This window comes from Pristiophorus japonicus, chromosome 4, assembly GCF_044704955.1.
Source record: "Pristiophorus japonicus isolate sPriJap1 chromosome 4, sPriJap1.hap1, whole genome shotgun sequence".
Taxonomy (NCBI): Eukaryota; Metazoa; Chordata; class Chondrichthyes; family Pristiophoridae; genus Pristiophorus; species Pristiophorus japonicus.
In genome coordinates, this window is record NC_091980.1 from 24,468,083 (window position 1) to 24,493,823 (window position 25,741).

At 47.6% G+C, this 25,741-nt stretch overlaps 1 protein-coding gene across 1 annotated transcript in view; it reads left to right on the forward strand.

Moving 5' to 3' along the window:
* LOC139262015 (uncharacterized) overlaps positions 1-25,741 on the forward strand; it is a 43,924-nt gene that overhangs the window by 9,098 nt on the left and 9,085 nt on the right. The window contains exons 2-3 of the mRNA XM_070877180.1: positions 14,425-14,769; positions 17,504-17,767. Of these exons, the coding sequence (XP_070733281.1) occupies positions 14,425-14,769; positions 17,504-17,767 (609 nt within the window). The remainder of the gene's footprint in view (positions 1-14,424; positions 14,770-17,503; positions 17,768-25,741) is intronic.

Sequence of the window (25,741 nt, forward strand, 5' to 3'; positions counted from 1 at the left end):
AATTTCTTCCTGCATCTAACCTGTCCAGTCCCGTCAGAATTTATAAGTTTCTATGAGATCCCCTCTCATCCTTCTAAACTCCAGTGAATACAGGCCCATTCGATCCAATCTCTCCTCATATGTCAGTCCTGCCATCTCAGGAATCAGTCTGGGGAACCTCCGCTGCACTCCCTCAATAGCAAGAACATCCTTCCTCAGATTAGGAGACCAAAACTGAACACAATATTCCAGGTGGGGCCTCACCAAGGCCCTGTACAACTGCAGTAAGGCTTCCCTGCTCCTATACTCAAATCCCCTTGCTATGAAGGCCAACATACCATTTGCCTTCTTCACCGCCTGCTGTACCTGCATGCCAACTTTCAATGACTGATGAATCATGACACCCAGGTTTCGCTGCACCTCCACTTTTCCTAATCTGCCGCCATTCAGATAATATTCTGCCTTCATGTTTTTGCCTCCAAAGTGGATAACCTCACATTTATCCACATTGTACTGCATCTGCCATGTATTTGCCCACTTGCCTAACCTGTCCAAATCACCCTGCACCTTTTAGCGTCCTCCTCACAGCTCACACCACCACCCAGTTTAGTGTCGCCTTCAAACTTGGAGATATTACACTCAATTCCATCATCCAAATCATTAATATATATTGTAAAGAGCTGGGGTCCCAGCACTGAGCCCTGCGGCACTCCACTAATCACTGCCTGCCATTCTGAAAAGGACCCGTTAATCCCGACTCTCTGCTTCCTGCCTGCCAACCAGTTCTCTATCCACGTCAGTACATTACCACCAATACCATATGCTTTGATTTTGCACACCAATCTCTTGTGTGGGACCTGGTCAAAAGCCTTTTGAAAGTCCAAATACACCACATCCACCGATTCTCCCCTGTCCATTCTACTAGTTACATCCTCAAAAAATTCCAGAAGATTTGTCAAGCATGATTTCCCCTTCATAAATCCATGCTGACTTGGGACTTGGACCAATCCTATCACTGCTTTCCAAATGTGCTGCTCTTTCATCCTTAATGATTGATTCTAACATTTTCCCCACTATTGATGTCAGATTAACATGTTTATAATTACCCGTTTTCTCTCTCCCTCCCTTTTTAAAAAGTGGTGTTACATTAGCAACCCTCCAGTCCATAGGAACTGATCCAGAGTCGATAGACTGTTGGAAAATTATCACCAATGCATCCACTATTGCTCGGGCCACTTCCTTAAGTACTCTGGGATGTAGACTATCTGGCCCTGGTGATTTATCGGCCTTCAATCCCATCAATTTTCCGAATACAATTTCCCTCCTGATAAGGATATCCTTCAGTTCCTCCTTCTTACTAGACCTTCGGTCCCCTAGTATTTTCGGGAGGTTATTCGTGTCTTCCTTGGTGAAGACAGAACCAAAGTATTTGTTCATTTGATCTGCTATTTCCTTGTTCCCCATTATGAATTCACCTGATTCTGACTGCAAGGGACCTACATTAGTCTTCACTAATATTTTTCTCTTCACATATCGAAAGAAGCTTTTGCAGTCATTTTTTATGTTTCCAGCAAGCTTCCTCTCGTACTCTATTTTCCCGCTCTTAATTAAACCCTTTGTCCTCCTCTGCTGTATTCTAAATTTCTCCCAGTCCTCCGGCTTGCTACTTTTTCTGGCTAATTTGTATGCCTCTTCCTTGGATTTAACACTATCCTTAATTTCCCTTGTTAGCCACGGTTGAGCCACCTTCCCCGTATTATTTTTACTCCAGACAGGGATGTACAATTCTTGAAGTTCGTTCATATGATTTTTAAAGGTTTGCCATTGCCTCCCCACCGTCAACCCTTCAAGTATCATTTGCCAGTCTAATCTAGCCAATTCGCGCCTTATACCACTAAAGTTACCTTTCCTTAAGTTCAGGACCCTTGTTTCTGAATTAACTTTGTCACTCTCCATCTTAATAAATAATTCTACCATATTATGGTCACTCTTCCCCAAGGGGCCTCGCACAACGAGATTGCTAATTAGTCCCTTCTCATTAAACATCATCCAGTCTAGGATGGGCAGCTCTCTGGTTGGTTCCTCGACATATTGGTCCAAAAAAACATCCATGATACACTCCAGGAATCCCTCTTCCACCCCATTGGTACCAGTTAGGTTAACCCAATCAATAAGTAGATTAAAGTCGCCCATGGTTACTGCTGTACCTTTACTGCATACATCGCTTATTTCTTGTGTGATGCTGTCCCCAACCTCACGACTACTATTTGGTGGCCTGTACACAACTCCTACTAGCGTTTTCTGCCCTTTGGTATTCCGTAGCTCCACCCATAACGATTCCACATCATCCAAGCTAATGTCCTTCTTTACAATTGCATTAATTTCCTCTTTAACCAGCAATGCCACCCTGCCTCCTTTTCCTTTCTGTCTATCCCTCCGAAATGCTGAATATCCCTGGATGTTGAGTTCCCAGCCTTGGTCACCCTGGAGCCATGTCTCCGTGATGCCAATCATATCATACCCGTTAACTGCTATCTGTGCAGTTAATTTGGTCACCTAATTCCGAATACTCTTTGCATTGAGGCACAGAGCCTTCAGGCTTGTCTTTTTAACACACTTTGACCCTTTAGAATTCTGCTGCAAAGTGGCCCTTTTTGTTTTTTGCCTTGGGTTTCTCTGCCCTCCACTTTTACTATTCTCCTTTCTATCTTTTGTTTCTGTCTCCATTTTATTCCCCTCTGTCTCCCTGCATAGGTTCCCATCCCCGTTCCATATAAGTTTAACTCCTCCAAAACAGCACTAGCAAACACTCCCCCTAGGACATCGGTCCCGGTAGTGCCCAGGTGCAGACCATCCGGTTTGTACTGGTCCCACCTCCCCCAGTACCGGTTCCAATGTCCCAGGAATTTGAATCCCTCCCTTCTGCACCACTGCTCAAGCCACGTATTCATCTGAGCTATCCTGCGATTCCTATTCTGACTAGCACGTGGCACTGGTAGCAATCCTGAGATAACTACTTTTGAGGTCCTACTTTTTAATTTAACTCCTAGCTCCTTAAATTCATCTCTTAGGACCTCATCCCATTTTTTATATCGTTGGTACCTATATGCACCACGACAACTGGCTGTTCACCCTTCCTTTTCAGAATGTCCTGCACCCGCTCCGAGACATCCTTGACCCTTGCACCAGGGAGGCAACATACCATCCTGGAGTCTCGGTTGCGGCCGCAGAAACGCCTATCTATTTCGCTTACATTCGAATCCCCTATCACTATTGCTCTCCCACTCTTTTTTCTGCAGCAGAGCCAGCCACGATGCCATGAACTTGGCTGCTGCTGCCCTCCCCTGATGAGTCATCCCACCCAACAGTACCCAAAGTGGTTTATCTGTTTTGTAGGGAGATGCCCGCAGGGGACCCCTGCACTACCTTCCTTGCACTGCTCTTCCTGTTGATCTTCCATTCCCTATCTGGCTGTGGACCCTTTACCTGCGGTAAGACCAACACACTAAAAGTGCTATTCACATCATTCTCAGCATCTTGTATGCTCCAGAGTGAATCCACCCTCAGCTCCAGTTCCGCAACGCGGTTCGTCGGGAGCTGGAGGCGGATATACTTCCCGCACACGTAGTCGTCAGAGACACCGGCGAAATCCCTGATTTCCCACATGGTACAGGAGGAGCATAACACGTGTCCGAGCTCTCCTGCCATGACTTAACCCTTAGATTAACTTAATTTGGCAACAACAATGCTAAATGTTACTTACTGATAAAGAAAAGAAAAAGAAAAACTACTTACCCATCCCAGCCAATCACTTACCCCCTTGGCTGTGACGTCACCTTTCGATTTCTTTCTACTTCTTTTTGCCTTCTCCCTGCAGCTGCACAATCACGCCTCCTCGAAATTGGGCCTTAAGTAAGCCGCCTCGATCTCCCCGCTCCGCCTCTTGCCGACTCCCGAGCCTCCACGAAGTTGGACCTTAAGTAGGCCGCCTCCATCGCCCTGCTCTGCCTCTCGCTACCTGTGGCACCAGTGACTACACCGGTTCAGCAGCAGGAGGGGAAAATCAGTTGTGGGGCGGACAGGAATAGTGAACCTCCACCACCTGTGGCACCGAGTTTCAGCTCAGCTTGGCCACAGGGAGGAGAGGAAAGCGAGCTTAAACAGGGAGAGCCAGAACCAGGGCCAATGTGCCTGGTCCGGCATCAGAAGTTTGACCCACCCACACTTGCCAGGCGTCCGGGGCCCCTGGAAAGTCAGTTTGTGGTCCCCCACACTCCCCACCAGCTTAGGGCTATGATAAGCCACCTGGGAAAGCTAACTCCAAAGGGAGACCCCTCGGTTCACTTTGTGGAGGTGGAACAGGCAGGGAATATTAATGGATGTGATGATGCAGAAATGGCAAAGCTGCTTCTCCTACCCCTAGACAGCAAACTGTACCAGTCCCTCTCTACTGAGAGAAAAAGAGGATGGAAAACACTTGCTGACGTCCAGAAAGACATTATGGAAGCTCTGGACTGCAATGACGGAAGTCCCTTCTCCAGAGTGGAGAAAATAGTGCAGCTCACAGGGTAAACCCCACAGGCTTTTGCAGACCGACTGTGGCCTGTGTACCAAAGCGCCTGCAGTGGGGACATAGACAGGGATAACTTAATCCCGGATGAGTTAGCACACTGGCTCCGAAGCCAAGTAGCTAACAGTTTATCCCGAATAAGAACCAAGGCTGAAGCCTGGTTCGACCCAAGAGATCCCCAAGCCACCGAACAGGAATTGCTTAGGCAACTGACCCTGGCTTACAGAAACAGCAGAAAGACAGAAGAGCACTCACAAAAGGGGTTCACGAAATCCGACCGAGCCAAGATAAGAGGGAATGGTGCCACGAGGGGGTAACCCCTCCGATACAAAACGTACCTGCTTCGGGTGCTAAAAAAGTGGGTACTGGAGAAAGGATTGTAGAAATCCATGGAAAATTAGCGCAGGAAAGAATTCTCCAGCCTTAGCCCAAAAGACCGAGACAGATAAGCCAGTCCCTCCCCACTCATTCGATACCTTTCTAACCAAACTCCGAGCCATGTTAGATGGCCCTGGGAAGGTAGCCACCGCCACCGGTACCGAGATCCCATCTGCCCCGTCCCAACCAAAACCGTGACTAGGACAGGCACAGCCTGTCCACCTGTGTGCCCTTGAGTATGATGCGTGGGGGAGACTGACCGTACAGCTGGAGGTGGAAAAGGTGAAAGGGACTTACCTGCTGGACACCGGTGCCTGAAGCACCCTTGTGTATGCAGCTAACCCTGTCGCCTCACCTCTGTCTAACGGGGTCCCCTACAGCTTGGTGGGTTTCACAGGCACTGAACAGACTGGCTCATTCTTCATTCCGCTCTCCATTCATTTAGGTACACTCCACACTCAGTGGACTTGTATCTGATGAAATGGGAACAGGAAGGGAGAGGGATCCTGGGGGCTGACTTCATCCTCGGCCAGGGGATCCTGGTGGATTTAAGAAACCACTGTCTCTGGGGGTCAGTCTGTATGGGACAGGAGAGTGAGGTGATGGTTATCCCGGGAAAACAGGGAAAAGGGACGGTGTGCACCATGAAACCAAAGGAGGGTTAAGACCTTGAATCACTGGTCAGTAACACCCCGATAGAATACCTAGAATATGTGAGGAAAAACATTGCAGCTTTTGCCACTCACAAACACAACTGTGGGAGAATAAACGGGGTCGAGGTTCGTAGAGATGGGGACCCCATGACCCAACCACAGAAACAGTACAATTCCCCAGGGAGGTGGAGGCAGACATGGAAACAGCTTTTGGTTCTCTGGTCAAACAGGGGTTATTGAGACCAATAGCTACCCATGTGAACTCTCCATTTTGGTCGGTTAAGAAACCGGACAACTCCTGGAGAGCCATGGTGGTCTATCGAGTACTCAACCGTAACATCCCCGCCTGTGCACCCACCGTTGCTGCTGTCGCCGACCTCATTGGAAGTGTCCCAGCCTCCGTGACCACCTTCACGGTGCTGGATATTTCCAACGGGTTCTGGTCCATACCTTTAAGAATAGAAGATCAGTACAAGTTTGCTTTTACCTTTAAAGGGCAACAATACACTCGGAACTGTCCCCCTCAGGGCTTCCACAACAGCCCCAATATTTTCCATCAGTGTATGGCCAACTGTTTAAAGAAACTCAGCAGACCCCAGCAGCTTGTACAGTATGTGGACGACCTGCTCCTGTTCACCGATGGGGGGAGGAGCATGGCCCACTGTTGGCTGAGCTGCTGGAGCTGCTGAAAGAAGAAGGATTAAAAGTACACCCCAAGAAGGCATAGATCGGCCTGAAGGAAGTAAAATTCCTGGGACTGGCTGTGCACGCTGGGAAAGAGCCATTGACAAAGCTAGAAGGGAAGCCGTGCAGAAGATACCCGTCCCCAACACAGTAACAGGAGTAAGATCTTTTCTAGGGCTAACCAGGTACAGCAGAGATTTCATTGAGGTTATGCAGCCACCGCAGTCCCTCTGCTCCGACTCCTACACAAGGGAGTGGAGTGGGAATGGGACAAAGGTTGCGAGGCAGCATTTATCCAACTCAAGAAAGACCTGCAGACCGCGCCAGCTCTAGGGGTCATCGATGGGGGTAAAGAGTTTTTCCTGGAGGTAGCAGCCAGTGTGGACAGCCTCAGTGCAGTACTGCTCCAAGAGCGGCACGGCCGGCTGAGGCCTGTGGTCTACGCCTCCAGGATACCTACGGATGTGGAGAAGGGATACTCCAAGTGTGAGCGGCACCTCCCAGCCACTCACTGGACTGTGAAAAGATCACTGATCTTCAGAGCGGGGGGGTCCCCTATCACACTCCTTACCCACCATACGCCCACCCAAATGCTCTCAGACAGGAGAATTAAGGACGGGACAGTGAGCAGTGCCCGCATCGCTCGCTGGACCCTGCTCCTCTCCCAAATGAACCAAAGGGTAAAGGGTCTCTGCGAGCCAAGACTGATTTATCCAGGGACAGCCCACCAGTGATCCATAGAAGGGGTATGGAAAATTGACATAGACTTTTGGGCTGGGTTACACCCCACAGGCCAAGAGATCTATGTGGATGGTTCTAGCACAGTATCTGTGGGTGAATGACTCACAGGCTGCGGAGTTTATGACCCCGAGACAGGCATTGCCCTGGCGATTAAACTCCCCAGTTCTATGAGCGCCCAGCATGCTAAATTGTCTGAGGTGGTGTAAGTAGTCACCCACCCTGAAGAATTCCCTACCCGATACACGATTTTCTCAGACAGTATGTTCACATGTAATTCGTATACGGAGTACCTGGCTATCTGGTCCCGCCGCAGATACACATCCGCAGACGGGAGACCGCTGGTGATTAAGCACCTACTGGAAAAGATCATGAAAGCCGTAAGGGAGGAAGGGAATATCTACATACATAAGGTGAAGGCACATTCTACCACTGAACCCCGTAGCGAGAGAAACCACCAGGCTGACATGTTGGACAAGTAGGGGGCCCGCACGGGCAAGCTCTGAGATCCGTACAACCCAGGACCCATCGCAGCAGTCAGGGGCCGGGTGGGGATGGCAGAGAAGGCAGGGATAGCTTTGCCCCTGGACCTAAAAACGGTTCAGACCCAACACCCCATCCTCAAAACTGTCCTGAACACGCTAGCTAAAGGTGAAAGGATAGACGGCCCGTACAGCACTGCAGCAATTGCCATTAAAGAAGGCATGCTGTTCAGCGGGGAGCAATGGGTAGTACCGCGACAACACCGGAGAGAATTCCTCCAGCTGGCCCACGAGGGTCCAGGTGCAGGACACCCCGGACCTGAGACCACTTGGCAATGAGTGGAATAAGCAGGGTGGTGGCCAGGACTCAGGGAAGACATCCGCGAGTTCTGTGCTAACTGTCTGGTGTGCGCGGCCAACAACCCCGACCCCCAGAAAAGAAAGGTGCCTATGGAACATAACAGGGGGGTAGAGGGACCCTGGCAGTTGATCCAGATCGATTACATCGGGCCCCTACCCACTGCCCAAGGAGGTTACAAGTACTGCCTAGTATTGGTGGATGTGTTCACCAAATCGGTGGAAGCCTTCCCATGCCGAACAGCCACGGCCCTGGGAACAGCCAGGATCCTGGTCAGAGAAGTGTTCTCTCGATGGGGACTACCACAATACATGGAGTCCGAGCAAGGGAGTCACTTCACCGGGCAAGTGATGCAGGAGACCCTTAAGATGCTCAGCATCAAAGGAAAGTGGCATGTCACCCACAACCCGCAGTCATCTGGGCCTGTGGAGCGTTTAAACCGCACTCTTAAATAAAGGCTACGCAAAGAAACAGGCGACTCACCCAAAGGGTGGGTAGAGGTCCTACCACTGGTCCTCATGAGGATCCGGGCCAGCCGTCAAAGAGCACGGGTACTCCCCGTACGAGCTCATGACCGGCAGAGTCATGCGAAACCCCACCCATGTATTAGCCCCAGTACTCAAGGAAGGTCAGCTTAGGGAAGCGAACCGGGACAGCTTTGTCGGGAATTTGTTTGAACACCTTAAACGGATTCACTGGCAGGCAGCTAACAACATGGGAAAACAGCATCGGAGCAACCGACTGCTGCTAGAGCCCCGCAAACACCACGAATGGGAGATAGGGGACCAGGTCATAGTAAGGAACTATGCTAGAGTAGGGGTCTTTGAGGCACTGTACATGAGACTGTACCACATTGTCGACAAGGCAAGCCCCATGGTCTATGCCATAAAATTGCCCCGCCGAACAAAATGGTTCAACATAAATCAGTGCAAACTTTTCAACCCAGGGGCAGCAGCTAAACGTAAGGGACAGCCAAAAACTGTAAACCGTACTAAAGACAGGGACCCCCAGCCAACAGCCCCTGACTGTGGAAATCCCACAGGGGACGTGGCAGACCCACAGACTGCACCTAGAGGAGCGGTGGTCTGTGTTACTGGAGGAGCTGTCCCCCCAATCATTTGGGACTCGGACGCATCCCCAGAGCCTTAAGAAGGACTCTCCACACACCACGGCCAAAGACACCGTGGTCACCAGCGCTCCAATTTGAATGGTTCAGGCCCGGGAAAGGGACCAGCCACAAAAGGGCACCTAAGTCAGAGACCAGCCCGTGAGCAGGGATACCCAGCCGATAGCCTCGGGCAACGTGGGACCCCCAGAAGAGATAACAGTGGACCAGCCACCAAGTGAGAGTCCCCAGCCCGTAGCTCTCGACCAGGCAGAACAACCCCCAGGGGAAAAGTCGAACCAGGCAGCCACCCGCAAAGGAGCAGTGTGCTGTAGCACCAGAGGGGACGTTCCCCCCCGATAGTGTGGGGCTCAAATCCACGTCCAGTCAGGACACTCTGTGTCTGGCGGTGCAGGTCGACCTATTACCAACCTCGCTGGACACCCAGCGGAAGAAGAAGAAAGAAAGAAGGCAGGAATTAACCTGGCCACCTGGAGACGGGTGGCAGATGTACATATATAGTACCATATGAATTTAAGAATGTTTAGTGAATAATTTAGAGTAGTGTAAGATATGTGTAATGATAAGTATATATGTATTAGCAACTGAGGTAAGGAAAAAAATCTACATGTGCAGATATTGAAAGAGGCACAGGCCTGGTAATACCCGGGAGTAAGAAGAATCTACCGGTATGGCTATTAAGGAAGCACCGCTAAGAGTAAAACGACTGTGAGATAAAAGTTAGCAGCAGACATCAGTCCTCAAGGAACTGAATAAGACAGCCAGCCAATTAAAGACTATGAACCTAAATTGGAACTCGCAGGCATGGAAGAACTCACCGTGTACGCCCACGAGATAAGGTGGCCAGGGTGGCTGGTATCGAATTCTACCCGCTACTCCAGCCAGTAAGGTTTTACCTACGGGGAGGCCTCAGTTCCATGCCCCCGGATATGGATCATCGCTGCCCGAGTCAGTTTTACTGAGGGAAAGCGTGTGTGTTTGACTTGCAAAGGAAACATTCCCCTGGGAAGATGGTGGTGGCTCAGAAAACTCAGCAAGGACGCATGGGACCAGGAATCGGACTGGGAAAGACTCGGTAATGATACGTACCGCACCATCACGGGGACACGGGGAGGAGTAAAGTGTGTTGGGACAAATGGTGGGAATCCGAACAAGGAATTTACGTTTGCATGTGGGGATCAGAGAGTATTTGTCCCGCAGGCATATCGACCGCCTTCGCCAGGCAATGGCAAGATGAAGGGGAAGGGATGAGGTGGGATTCTAGCCTACACGGGTGCGCAGTCCCACACTCCCCACTCCCAATTAACGCCACCGAACTAAGAGCACACATTAAGAAACCCCTGCCCACAACCCCGTCAATACGCACAGTAATAGAAAGGTGTTCCGCCAGTACCAAGGGACCAGGGAACGGATTAGTATTGGTACCGACCAAAAAAGTGTCATACCAGGGGATACATTATGCAGTAGCTTCAGTAATTTTGAACCTTACCGAGGTACACCAAATGCATGGTGGCCGAAGGAAACAGAGCTGCTATACCAGGCCCTACTTAAAGATATTTTCGAGAAATTTTATGTTCGAGTTGAAAATGTAGACAAAGCAGACCTATACACCCTAAACGCTAGGGACACCATGGGCTCGGGGAGACCTAGAAGGGGAATCAAAAACGACGTTTTCACTACCTACAATACAGCATCCTCTAATAAATAGCTTAGATGACATCGAACTACAAACACAGATAAACGGTTTAAAGAACCAATTGAGAAAAATCCTGAAACAAGAGAATACAGTAGTAGGTTCAGAATTACACGAGGACCAGGCTATGACTGTCCATTTAAAAGAAATAGTGGCCGAGCTGGAAAAACATGCACAGACAGTGAATGCACTCATACAGCAGGATAGAAACACTTCGGGCCAGGCTGCACAGAATGAGGTGTGCGTACTATATGGGGCATGTTTGTTGGGCGAGGGCCGCAACAATCTGGAGGATTTAAAACAAGGTGTAGTCTCACAAAAACACTTCTATACTCTGTCGCAAAAAATCATTGAGATAGGGAAAAGATTCTCGAGATCACAATTCCGCCTTGGTGGTACCTCTTCCGAAATATCGAAGTCCCAGTTTGGATCCGAATCCCTTCCCTCACTTTAGTTATTTGTCAACTCCGATTATTCTTTACTTATGGTGTCTCACTTGCCGAGTGAAACGCAGAGGCCGTCATGTCAGGCACCAAAGGGTGCTGTACGCTCCTTGGCCAAACTTGGGAATCGCGCAGGGAGGGGTGACACCATACTACCATGTTTAATTTGTGTTTGATTTTACCTGCTGTAAACCGCAGAATATCGAGTGTTGTAAGAGGGTTACTAAAAATGTATTTGCCTATGTACTTCTATTGTTACTGAACTTAAAAGGATGTCTGACTATGGACCTTTATGTTACCTGAGAATGTGTTTGACTATGTGCTTTTATTTTTACTTTATTTAAAGTTGTGTATACCGTTATTTTACCGTGGAAACCGAGTAAAAGAGGGGCATCGTACACCCTCTGTGATGTAACCGAATTATAATGATTGTATTCGCCTGTAGATTGCATTGCATTTCAACTGGGGATGCACATTAATGTTTAGCTAGTGTAAATGCAGGGAAGGTTGACTCTTGGGAGCAGGAATTTTGCTTACCTTGATTGACACTCAAGAGTGTGGAGTGTCAACAGCGGGGACTGAAAGGATGCAAAATTGACAAGAACACCCCCCAGTGTTTGGGCTCATTCAAAAGAAAATTTAATTTGGGACTATCTAACGAAAAGTTTGAAATCCTAAAGTGTTTATAGAAGAAACTATGAACTTTAATTGAACTTTGGATTTGAAAAGACAAATTCAAGGCTGTGGGTGGGCCCAAAGAACTAACAGGAGACAACTTGATTATTGAATTCATCATGGTGTTGGGACTAAGTTAGCTTGTCTGGAGAAATGGGTATTCGAGAATCCTTCTCCACAAGAGATATTAATATTACAAAATAACCCAGAGATAGCCAACCATCAACCAGAAACTGGAAAACCATTTCAGCATAAACATCACAAAGAGGTCCAATCCAGCCTGTATGCAGAAAACTAAGAACAAAAGGACATTGCGATTACCAAACTAATATTTCCATCAGGAAACAATTTTTGAACATCAACCCACCCAAAACATATTAACTTTTAACAAGCTCGCCAAAAATATTACAAAGAAGAGTCAAGCCCACCAAATTTAAACAAAGAATTCTGAACTGATTTGGCGCCAAGATTAGAACCACTCAAACCTTATAACTGGCCCCCTGTTTCAACAGAGCATATGACACACTTTGCCATACAACCAAGACCAAGCTGATGTCATCAAGACAAGGAGAGAAACCAACACGACAGTTGTAAACTAACTTCTCCAGCCTCGAAGTCCTGAAGTCCAGAAGGAAGGAAGAACATCACCATCGCAGCAGCCACCAACCACAACCAACGTGGTACCAACGGAAAACCACCACGATCGACCAAACTCGAAACAAAACTCCAATAGAAAAAAAACCCGAAGAATCGAAAAGTTACCACTCGACAATCTAATCCTGACCTACTAACGGGTAAAACATTACCTAAAAGACTGTCGAAACCTATTTCTAGCCAAAGGAAACGGGTACTTACCCCACAGATCCAAAACGCGCCTTATCGCATCAGCGGACTCAACCCAACTGAAGATTGCGCAGCAAGAAGTCTTCTCCAATGTTCGGGGTATGCAAGCAGACCCTACTGCATCCAGCGAATCCCAAAACCGCGATCTACTGCTACCTGTCAAAAAGGGTTGGTAAGCATAGTCCCTGCTTGCCCTGGAGTCCAACCTAGCTAGAATTAGGTATTGGGAGGTGGGAGGTGTAATTCTACTGTAACCCCCTTTGAATGTAATGTGTTGTTCTCTATTAGAGTCAGTATAAGCTATTGTAACCTAATCTGAGTGTGTAAGGTATTGTTCTTTAATAAGTTTGAATAAGTTTGATATTGTACTTTCTTATTAGAGTAATTATAAGTTTGAAATTTCTTGACTGTAACAAAATCAAAGTTATTTTGCATCAAACCAGTGTCCTTTGCACTTTGTCACATCCCCCAAATAAATCCAGAGTCGAGAACCCAAGGGAGTGGGAGCAATTCAAGTTGGTCAGAAAGGAACCTGCCCCCCTCATAGAGACCACCCCCTTACAGAGGTCTTACTGCAGTTGTACAGGGCCTTGGTGAGGCCTCACCTGGAATATTGTGTTCAGTTTTGGTCTCCTAATCTGAGGAAGGACGTTCTTGCAATTGAGGGAGTGCAGCGCAGGGTCACCAGACTGATTCCCGGGTTGACAGGACTGACGTATGAGGAGAGACTGGATCGACTGGGCCTGTATTCATTGGAGTTTAGAAGGATGAGAGGGGATCTCATAGAAACATATAACATTCTGATGGTACTGTACAGGTTAGATGCAGGAAGAATGTTCCTGATGTTGGGGAAGTCCAGAACCAGGGGAAATAATCTAAGGATAAAGGGGTAAGCTATTTAGGACTGAGATGAAGAGAAACTTCTTCAACCAGAGAGTTGTTAACCTGTGGAATTCCCTACCACAGAGAGTTGTTGAGGCCAGTTCATTGGATATATTCAAGAGGGAGTTAGATATGGCCCTTACGGCTAAAGGGATCAAGGTGTATGGAGAGAAAGCAGGAAAAGGGTACTGAGGTGAATGTTTAGCCTTGATCTTATTGAATGGTGGTGCAGACTCGAAGGGCCGAATGGCATACTCCTGCACCTATTTTCTATGTTTCTATGTTTCTAAATTACATTAACTCCAAAAAACACTGTTCGCCCCTACAAAATGGAGCTAAATGGTGGTGAATTTTGGGCCCTAGATACCTATGGAAAAGGAAATAATAGACTATGTTTAAAAAGTCTGTTCGTTGTTTCCAACAATATTTTTCCTTTCTCTTCCTTATCTACATGCTGCTCCTCCGTGACATCATGCACAAATGTATGTTGAGGACACCCAGCCCTCCCTCTCCACTACATCCATCAAACCCATCATTACCAGTGCTGGGAGAGCCTTCAGACACTGTCTGAAAATACCACAGAATCGCTCCACCTTTTCATTTCTCCGTGCTGCTTTAAAAACCTTCTCCAACCCCATTTTTTGATTATTCACACATCATTGCTTATTCTAACCCTCTGAAATCTGTGCTCGCCTCCAATTCTGGCCTCATGTGTACAGCTGATTTCCATTGTTCTAACACTGGCGGCAATGCCTTTAGCTGCCTCGGCCTTAAACTCTGGAATTTGCTACACAGTATCTTACTCTGGTGTGTGTGTGCTGTGTTACTTTTGAGTCATAACTAACAACTTACTGAAAAAAATCAGATCGAATTGGGAAGTTTCTATCTGATTTTAAAATGTTTGTTCTCTTTTCTTGCAGGAAGCCGGAATTATATTTATTTTTTCCATCAAAAAGGTAACTTTGTATTGAAAGGGCCTGACAATCCTGGAAATGGCTCCATTGTCTGGGAATGGAGACCACATTCAGGGCAACAAACTACAAACAAATTGGGAACTTTTCACAGAGAAGGTCAGCGGTGGGCCGTACAATGGAGCGCTGAGTACAATAATATACCAGGCATTTCTCAGAGGATCCGTGAGGACTGGGGTACCCTTAATCTGAGAATCAGAAACCCCACCTTTGAACTTGCGGGATTGTTCACCTGGACTCAAACACAGCCCAGTAAGCAAATCCTGAAACAGTATGAAGTATTTGGGATCAAAGGTAAGTAGCACCAGGACTGGAAAGGGTTGAATAATATGATTATTTGTGAGTAATTCTAGAAATATTCCAAACAAAATGTTGCGATGATGTCATGATCCTCCAGTTCTATCACACAACCCAGAATGAATCTCTCTTTCAAAACAGCCATGTGGGTAAAAATCCTCTGTGCATTGGAAATAGTGGATGCACTAAGGGCGAGTAATTTTGATTGTTAGCATTAGCATTTGTTCGTAAAGTTGTCATCCATCCTCCTATAATTCCTGAGACAACGGCCATGCAGGAGGATGGAGCTGGCGCTGATGGTATGGAATTCGTGGCGAGGGTTGAGGACGATGGCTTCACATCTTCCAAATCATTAACTGGATGAAATTATTGCTCATCCAAGACTAGATGTTAGATGATCGATCTGACAGCACAGAGGCGGTGGAGGTTTTGAGAGAGGTGGTGGAGTGGTAGAGCTGAGTGTCCTGAATACACACGTGGTATCTGACCCAATGGCTGGAATTTTCAGTGGGGTCAGTGAGCGCGATCGATGGCGGGTCAGGTGGCAAAGTGAAACCACCGCCACGCGCCTTTCCCAATGTCGCTCTGTCAGCGCTGAGCAGACCCGACACACAGCGGCGGGGGATAGAATTCAGGCAATTATGATCTTGTTTAGAAATCATTAAGAATACATTTGAGCTCATCTTTTGATTTTAATTGCTCATTCATGGGGTCCTCGCTGCTCGGGGATCACGTCTGTTAAGCTGAGGCAGGAGAGGAGTGGCCATTGAAACAGCTGATTACCTGACAGCTTTAAATGTGTAATAAAAGCTCCCACCTCACAGCTGTTCATGTTGCAAGCTCAGAAGCTGTTGCTTATTGCATTTGGAAGACAGGTTGAGCTTTATGCAGGTTTCAAATGTTTGTAGGAAACTCTCTATCCAGTGTCACCTCATTGGAACAACCTCTCTCACCATTAACAGATTGCTTCTGTCATCTCAACTTCACCTGCCATCTATTGCATTAGCATGGGTGTGCTTTATACTATCTCAAGTTTGTCCTCAGAATCCCACCACTATCATCCCCAACACCAGCAGCACCAGTGTCACCAGCAGCACCAACAACAACACCAATCAACAGCAATCAACTGATGCTGCACAGGATACAGAGCATCCACATTGCTGCCTGAGACACTAGGGGTGGTCTCACCTTGGCCAGGTTTACTTCACTTGACGCTGTGCATCCTGGCTGTCACATGATGTTCCAGGTTTGCACCACCCCACACCAACACCATAGAGCATCCCTACAATGCCCAAGCCATTCCTTTCACATTCATCAGCATTGCATGGGGTACTGTTATGTCTCACTGGTCACTGCAACTTGCTAAGCCACTTCCAAAGGTGCACACAGATCTGTCCAAGAATGCAAGGTGTTGAAAATAAAGGTATCCATGTTTGACACCATATTAACAGAAACTTTACATGAACATTGCATAAAACACCCAAGTGCCTAACCTTGTGTGTTGTTAGTTGATACGATTGCACTAGTATGTGTGAATGTGAGGGGTGGCTAGTGAGATGGCGTTGTGATAATATAGATAGAGAGGGATGGGTGGAGGTGCAAGGTAAGTTGCTGTGAGTAAGGAAGAACAGGCATAGGGTAGGGAAGGCAGAGTGAAGGGGATGTGATGAGAGACACAGCAGGATGAGGCTGAGTGTGGTTTTGTACTAACAATGATCTACTAAGATCATTGAAACGTCTGCAGCACTGCACCCAAGTCCTCCTGACCATATCCCTGCTTGCGACCTCCTCTGCAATGTGCAACCAGGCTGCGTTGATCTTCTGTGGAGGTGCCTTCCACCCATGGGAAGGGAAAAGGACCTCCCTTTGTGCTATGATTCCCTCCATCAGCATATGAAGGGAGTCATGGGAGAGCCTGGGTGCAGCCCTGTGCCTTTGTGCAGTCATTGTCAGTGTTTGCAGCACCTTAATGCTGTAGAACACTCACAGCACAACTGTCCAAATAAATATGTACATGGTCCCTTTAAGGAAACCGGCTAATGACGCGTCATCAAATGACATCACGCTTCCTCTATTTGGCCCACGAAACGCGCTGGATGAGCTTAACAAGTCGCATCAAGGAAAAATTAATTTTACAGAGCGGGATGGAGCCAGCAGCGGGGTCGGGACACACCACCAATGCCGCCTGCCATGGACCCGCCAAGGTCAGCAAAATCATGACCAAAGTATTTTATGATGTTGTCAAGGAGCAGCATGTAGGTGAGGAAGATGAAGGAGTCAAAGGGAACAAGTGAACATTATCTGGGAAATGTAGATAGTCAGCCCTAAGCGCGGCTTGTTAGAATTTATCGGTTCGCAGGAGTAGGCCATTCGGGCCTTCGAACCTGTCCCACCACTCAACAATAAAATGGCCGATTTTTCAACCTCAACTCCAGCTTCCCCCACTATCCCTATATACTTTGATTACCTTCATAGTCAAAAATGTAGTGATCTCTGTCTTGAATAAAATCAACGACTGAGCATCTTTGGTGTAGAAAATTCCAAAAAGAAAATTTTGAATGCAATAGTACAGAAAGCTTATAGAAATCTATATTACATGTCATTTATCTGTTTTTAGTATCATTACAACACTGACTACACTCCAAAAGTACTTTGTTGGCTGTAAAACACTTTGAGATGTCCAGTGGTCATGAAAGGTGCTTTATAAATGCAAGTCTTTCTTTTTCTACAGTTGAGACAGATTCACAGAGACCTGTAATGGGCAGTGACGTCACCCTCAGTTGTACCATCTCCAGACTCTCAGATACAGTCAGCCTTCACTGGAAATCACGAGACTCATCACAGCAGGACAACACTGATGAGATCCATCTGAATAACACAGTTTATCTGATCGCCAGACACGTTGGAGCAGAAAATCAGAATTTGTATACATGGGAAGTGCAGGAAAATGACTCCATTGTTCTCACTGGAAACACAAATGTTGATGTGGATCAGAGTAAGTCCAAAGCTACCTTGCAGTAGGTATTAAATAGTTACTGATATAAAACTGTTACACACAGCAAGCACAGGCACCACTGTGGGCCTTTACTGCAGAATGTGCTCTGTGTTTTTACCCTGGAACAAGGGTGTAAATATAAAATGATGACATTACAAGCTGATGGAAACAACCAGGTGAACTCATAAGAACATAAGAGCATATGAAATAGTAGCTGGAGTAGGCTATCAGGCCCCTCGTGCCTGCTTCACCATTCAATACGATCATGGCTGATGCGATCATGGACTCAGGTCCACTTCCCTGCCCTCTCCCCATAACCCCTTATTCTCTTATCGCTTAAGAAACTGTCTATCTCTGTCTTAAATTTATTAAATGACCCAGCTTCCACAGCTCTCTGAGGCAGCGAATTCCACAGATTTACAACCCTCTGAGAGAAGAAATTTCTCTTCGTCTCAATTTTAAATGGGTGGTCCCTTATTCTAAGATTATGCCCTCTAGTTCTAGTCGTCACCCCCATCAGTGGAAACATCCTCTCTGCATCCACCTTGTCAAGCCCCCTCATAATCTTATACATTTCGATAAGATCACCTCTCATTCTCCTAAATTCCAATGAGTAGAGGTCCAACCTACTCAACCTTTCCTCATAAGTCAACCCCCTCATTTCTGGAATTAACCTCGTGATCCTTCTCTGAACTGCCTCCAAAGCAAGTATATCCTATTTTAAATATGGAAACCTGTCATGTATGTAACCATCTTGCAATGGTAATCGTCATGTAACAGTAACCTTCATGCAACTCCTGTACACTGTACTTATACCCTAGAAATGCACACCCTGACCACAGGGGGTGAACTTGCGGGAGACAATCCTCACCTGGGTTTCCAGGTATAAAAGGGGAGGTCCCACCCAGGGTCAGCACTCCTTGGTCCTGGGAATAAAGGTTAAGGGCACAGAGTGACCATGTCTGCTATACATGCCTTGTGTGCATTTGTAGTAAGGTGCAGGGACATTACATTTGGCGACGAGAAACAGGAATCACCGAACCACAAGGATGGCCACCGATAGCACAGAGGAACGTTACTGTGTGGGTGAAGACTGGGATGACTTCGTGGAAAGACTCCAGCAGAGCTTTGTCATGAAGGACTGGCTGGGAGCGACAGCGGCTGGCAAGCGGAGGGCGCATTGACTGACCAGCCGCGGACCACAGACGTATGCACTGATGAAAGACCTGCTCGCACCCCAAAAGCCAGCGGACAAGTCCTTTGAAGAGCTCAGCCAGCTGATCAATGAGCATCTCAAACCAGCGAGTAGCATGCACATGGCCCAGCACCAGTTCTACACAAACAGGCATCGGGAGGGACAAAATGTCTCGGACTTCGTTGCGGACCTGCGGTGCTTGGCCAGCCTCTATAAGTTCACAGACACCTGCAGGTGGGGGATGTTAAGGGATTTTTTTCATCAAGGGCATTAATCATGCCGGGATTTTCAGGAAGCTCATAAAGACCAAGGACCTGACTTTAGAAGGGGCGGCATCGATAGCTCAGACCTTCATGGCAGGGGAAGAGGAGACCAAGCTAATTTACGCACGCAGCCCTGGTCCCAATGTGGCGATGGACCAGGGAGTTAACATGTTGAATGCAGCTCTGGACCCTGCAGGCAGGCAAGGGCATTTCGAAACCGCCCAGACAGCAACAGGCTTTAGGGTGGGCCCGCAACAGGGACAATGGAAAGGGGATCGGCAATTCACGCCATCACGAGTCTCGCAATGGGACCATTAACATCCACCATCAGAGTGCTTAGAAACAACCAAATGGGCAATCAGAGAGGAATGCCTGGTAATAGTCACTTTGTTAACAACAATCTCAGTTCATGCTGGAGGTGTGGGGGTAGACACACTACAAAAAGCTGCCGGTTCCAGCAATATACCTGTAGGATTTGTAACGTCAGGATGTGCAAAAAGGCGGTAGCGAGACAGAGGAACCAGACGAGGGGTCTGCAATGCAGATGAGGCCTGGGGAAAAGCCATGGATGCTGAAGTTCAGCGGGTTCATGTGGCAGATGTTCACAGCTCATACACTAAAACACCTCACATGATGATGAAAGTCTTATTGAATGTCATCCTGGTGCACATGGAGCTGGATACGGGAGCTAGCCAGTCACTTATGAGCGCCCAACAATTTGAGAGACTATGGCCACACAGAGCTAGCAGGCCCAAACTGGAACACACTGAGACGCAGCTACGGACGTACACCAAAGAGATCATTCCAGTGCTGGGCAGTGCAAACTTGATGGTAACACATAATGGATCACAGAACCGGCTGCAACTCTGGATTGTCCCAGGAAATGGCCCCGCGCTCTTGGGGAGGAGTTGGCGAGCTGAGATGAATTGAAAATGGGGGGATGTGCACGCCATTTCATCTGTGGAGCGAAGTTCATGCTCACAGGTCTTACAAAAATTCAGGTCACTGTTTCAACCCGGTGTCGGAACGTTGAAGGGCACTAAAGTAGTGATACGCACCACTCCGGATGCCAGACCAGTGCACCACAAAGCCAGAGCGGTGCCGTATGTGATGCGTGAAAAAATTGAAAGTGAATTGGATAGGCTGCTCAGAGAGGGCATAATTTCGGCCGTTGAATTCAGCGACTCGGCAAGTCCCATCGTTCCCCTCCTTAAAGCAGATGGCTCAGTCAGGATTTGTGGCGACTACAAAGCCATCATCAACCGAGTGTCGCTGCAACCAATACCCGCTCATGAGAGCGGATGACCTTTTTGCCTCGCTGGCAGGTGGCAAGCTGTTCATGAAGCTGGACTTCACTTTGGCCTACATGACTCAGGAACTGGCTGAAGAATCCAAGCTTCTGACCACCATCACGGCGCACAAGGGATTATTTATCTACAACAGGTGCCCGTTTGGCAATTCGTTCAGCGGCAGCTATCTTTCAGAGAAACATGGAAAGCTTGCTCAAATCCATTCCTGGAAAAATCGTATTCCAAGACGACATCCTTATAACGGGTCGAGACACCGAGGAACACCTCCACAACCTGGAGGAGGTGCTACGCAGACTGGACCGGGTAGGCTTGCGGCTGAAAAAGGCCAAGTGTGTGTTTTTGGCCCCAGAGGTCGAGTTTTTGGGCAGGAAGGTTGCTGCAGATGGGATCTGGCCCACTGAATCAAAAACGGAGGCGATCTGCCGGGCGCCCAGGCTGGGCAACACGTTGCGATCATTCCTGGTACTTTTGAACTATTTCGGGAACTTCGTGCCGAAATTAAGCACATTTTTGGAGCCATTACACATGCTCCTGCATAAAGGTTGTGAATGGCTTTGGGGGGACGGTCAAGATTGGGCTTTCAATAAGGCGAGGAACCTGCTGTGTTCGAACAAACTGTTGACTTTGTATGACCCCTGTAAAAAACTGGTTTTAACATGCGATGCATCATCCTACGGGGTTGGGTGTGTGTTGCAGCAGAGTAATGATGAAGGCCAACTCCAACCGGTGGCTTATGCCCCCAGGTCACTCTCCCAGGCAGAGCGTGGATACGGCATGGTCGAAAAGGAAGCACTTGCTTGTGTTTACGGTGTGAAAAAGATGCACCAGTACCTTTTCGGTAGACGGTTCGAACTAGAGACGGACCACAAGCCGTTAACATCCTTGTTGTCCGACAGCAAGGCTGTCAATGCCAATGTGTCAGCTCACATACAGCGATGGGCCCTCACGCTGGCTGCGTATGACTGCACCATACGGCACCGGCCAGGCATCGAAAATTGCGCTGACGCGCTCAGCAGGCTCCCACTGGCCACCACCGAGGGGGCGTTGGAGCAGAGTGCTGAGATGGTCATGGCCATTGAGGCTTTTGACACCGCAGGCTCCCCCATCACAGCCCACCAGATCAAATTCTGGACCAACAGAGACCCCCTCTTATCCATGATAAAGAAATGTGCCCTGACTGGGGATTGGGTGCCCACACACGGGGCATGCCCCGAGGAGGTCAGACCGTTTCAGAGATGAATGGATGAGCTCTCCATCCAAGCCGACTGCCTGCTATGGGGCAGCCGAGTGGTCATGCCCTAGAAAGGAAGGGAAGCATTCATCAAGGATCTCCACAGCGAGCACCCTGGCATCGTGTTAATGAAGGCCATTGCCCGGTCACATGTATGGTGGCCGGGATTGACTCAGACCTGGAACACTGGGTTTGCAGGTGCACGATGTGTGCCCAGCTGGGCAATGCCCGCAGGGAGGCCCCACTCAGCCTGTGGCCCTGGCCCACTGGGCCATGGTCACTTATTCATGTAGACCATGCGGGCCCGTTCATCTGAAAAATGTTCCTGACCGTTGTCGATGCATACTCGAAATGGATCGAGTGCATCATATTAAACTCGTGCACGATATCCATCACCGTGGAGGGTCTGCGTATGGTTTTCGCGACCTACGGCTTGCCAGACATCCTGGTCAGCGACAATGGCCCGTGATTCACCAGCCATGTATTCCAGGAGTTTATGTCGGGCAATGCTATCAAACACATCCGGAATGCGCCGTTCAAGCTGGCTTCCAATGGCCAGGCAGAACGTGCGGTCCAAGTCATAAAACAGGGCATGCGACACATCCAAGGATCCTCCCTTCAGTACCGTCTATCGCGCCTCCTGCTGGCCTACAGGTCCTGGCTGCACTCGCTCACGGGAGTCCCACCAGCAGAACTCCTCATGAAACGCACGCTTAAGACGCGGCTGTCCCTCATTCACCCAGCCCTGGCAGACATTGTTGAGGGCAAGCGCCAGTCCCAAACCGAGCTCCATGATTGAAACTGAAGGGGGAGGTGTATAGAAATGGATGACCCGGTATTTGTTCTTCACCATGCTTTGGGACCCAAGTGGCTTGAGGGCACTGTAACTGGCAAAGAAGGAAATAGGGTCTTACTGGTCAGACTAAACAATGGGCAGATATACCACAAACACTTGGACCAAGTAAAGAAAAGGTTCAGCACGGAGGAACCTAAAGAAGAGCATGAGCTGTCACCCACACCATTGCCAGTGGACGAGCAACAAGGACATTCCACAGCATGCACAGTCCCTGCGGCAAGCCTGGACAGGCCGGAATCACCTCAAGTGACAGAGACACATGCCGAGGCTCAGCCACCAGAGCCACAACTGCGGCGCTCCACGAGAGAGCGTCGACCACCTGAAAGACTTAACCTTTGAGACAAAAAGACTTAAGGGGGGAGGTGATGTCATGTGTGTAACCATCTTGCAATGGTAATCATCATGTAACTAACCATCATGCAACTCCTGTACACTGTACTTATACCCTAGAAATGCACACCCTGACCACAGGGGGTGAACTTGCGGGAGACACTCCTCATCTGGGTTTCCAGGTATAAAAGGGGAGGTCCCACCCAGGGTCACCACTCCTTGGTCCTGGGATTAAAGGTTAAGGTCACAGAGTGACTGTGTCTGCTATACATGCCTCGTATGAATTTGTAGTAAGGCGCAGGGACATTACAAAACCAAAACTGTACGCAGTATTCCAGGTGTGGTCTCACCAATACCCTGTATAACTGTAGCAAGACTTCCCTGCATTTATACTCCATCCCCTTTGCAATAAAGGCCAAGATACCATTGCTGCAACATACCAAGATCATTTGCTGTACCTGCATACTACTCTTTTGTGTATCATGCATCAGGACCCCTAGGTCCCGCTGTATTGCAGCACTTTGCAATTTTTCTCCATTTAAATAATAACTTGCTCTTTGATTTTTTTTCTGCCGAAGTGCATAATCTCATACTTTCCAAAATTATACTCCATCTGCCAAATTTTTGCCCACTCATTTAGCCTGTCTAAGTCCTTTTGCAGATGTTTTGTGTCCTTCTCACACATTGCTTTTCCTCCCATCTCTGTATCGTTAGCAAACTTGGCTACATTGCACTCAATCCCTTCTTCCAAGTCATTAATATAGATTTGAAATAGTTGGGGTCCCAGCACTGATCCCTATGGCATCTCACTAGTTACTGATTGCCAACCCAAGAATGAACCATTTATCCAGACACTCTGTTTTCTGTTAGTCAGCCAATCCTCTATCCATGCTAATATATTACCCCCAACCCTGTGAACTTTTACCTTGCGCAGTAACCTTTTATATAGCCCCTTGTCAAATGTTTTCTGCAAGTCCAAATACACCACATCTACTGGTTCCCCTTTATCCAACTGTCCGTTACATCCTCAAAGAATTCCAGCACATCTGTCAAACATGACTTCCCTTTCATAAATCCATGCTGACTCTGCCTGTCTGAATAAGGTTTTTCCAAATGTCCTCCTGCTGCTTTAATAATGGACTCCAACAGGCCATAACTGGTCTATAGTTTCCTGCTTTTTGTCTGCCTCCTTTTTTAAATAAGGGTGTTACATTTGCAGTTTTCCAATGTGCTGGGACCACCCCAGAATCCAGGGAATTTTGGTAAATTGCAACCAATGCGTCCACTATCACTGCTGCTACTACTTATCTTAAGACCCTAGGATGCAAGCCATCAGGTCCAGGGGATTTATTCGCCTTTAGTCCCATTATCTTACTGAGTATCACATCCTTAGTGATTGTGATTGTGTCAAGTTCCTCCCCTCCTATAGGCTGTGGAGTGTCCACTGTTGGGATATTTTTAGTTTCCTCTACCGTAAAAACTGATACTAAATATTTGTTCAGAGTTTCTGCCATCTCCATGTTCCCCATTACTAATTCCCCGGTCTCGTCCTCTAAGGCACCAACATTTACTTTCGCCACCCTTTTCCTTTTTATATACCTATAGAAACTCTTGCTATCTGTTTTTGTATTCCGTGCTAGTTTACTTTCATAGTCAATTTTCCCTTTCTTAATCATTTTTTGTCATTCTTTGCTGGCTTTTAAAAGCTTTCCAATCTGCCATCCTCCCACTAGTTTTGGCCACTTTGTATGCCCTTGATTTTAATTGGATACCGTCCTTTATTTCTCTTACACCCTTTCCTCCTCACTGGAATGTATTTTTCTTGAGATGGATTCATTTAAATTCACATGTATGAATCAAAAAACCAAAATCCATCAATCGAGAAAAGTCAGTGCCGTTCTCGTCTATTTTGGAATAATGAGGTACAAACAAATTCTATACACCCAACATAGGTGTTATAATTAGGATCTTTCCTGAGACATTCTCTTGGGTACAGTGGTACTGGTCACTCACAAAACTGCTCTGAGTGTCTTACATTTAAGGATGATCTCATACTACCCAATATCTGACTATCTGTCTGAGGCTGAACCAGACTGTTCACAACCTTGGTGTCATATTTGTTCCTGAAATGAGCTTCTGACCACATATCCACAGCATAACTAAAACTGTCTATTTCCACCTCCTAACATTGCCTCTCTATGCCTCTGCCTCAGCTCCTCTGCTGCTGACACCCTCATCCATGCCTTTGTTACCTCTAGACTTAACTATTCCAACGCTCTCCTGGCTAGCCTCCCATATTCTACCCTCTGTAAACTTGAGGTCATCTAAAACTCGGCTGGTCATGTTCTAACTCGCAACAAGTCCCGGTCACCCATCACCCCTGTGCTCACTGACCTACATTGGCTCCCGGTTAAACAATGCCTCAATTTCAAAATTCTTATCCTTGTTTTCAAATTCCTCCATTGCCTTATCTCTGTAATCTCCTCCAGACCCACAACCTCCCGAGATATCTGAATTCCTCTAATTATGCCTATTGAGCTACCCTGATTATAATCACTTAACCATCTGTGGCCGTGCATTTAGCTGCCTCGGCCCTAAGCTCTTGGTCATCTGCCGTAATTTCTTCTTATGTGGCTCGGTGTCAAATTTTTGTCTTATAATACACCTGTGAAGTGCCTTGGGTCATTTTACTACATTAAAGGTGCTATATAAATACAAGTTGTGTTGTTGTATATGACAGCATAACCTAAAGGTGTAAGACTAAGACCCCCTTGTGATCTGAACTGGAT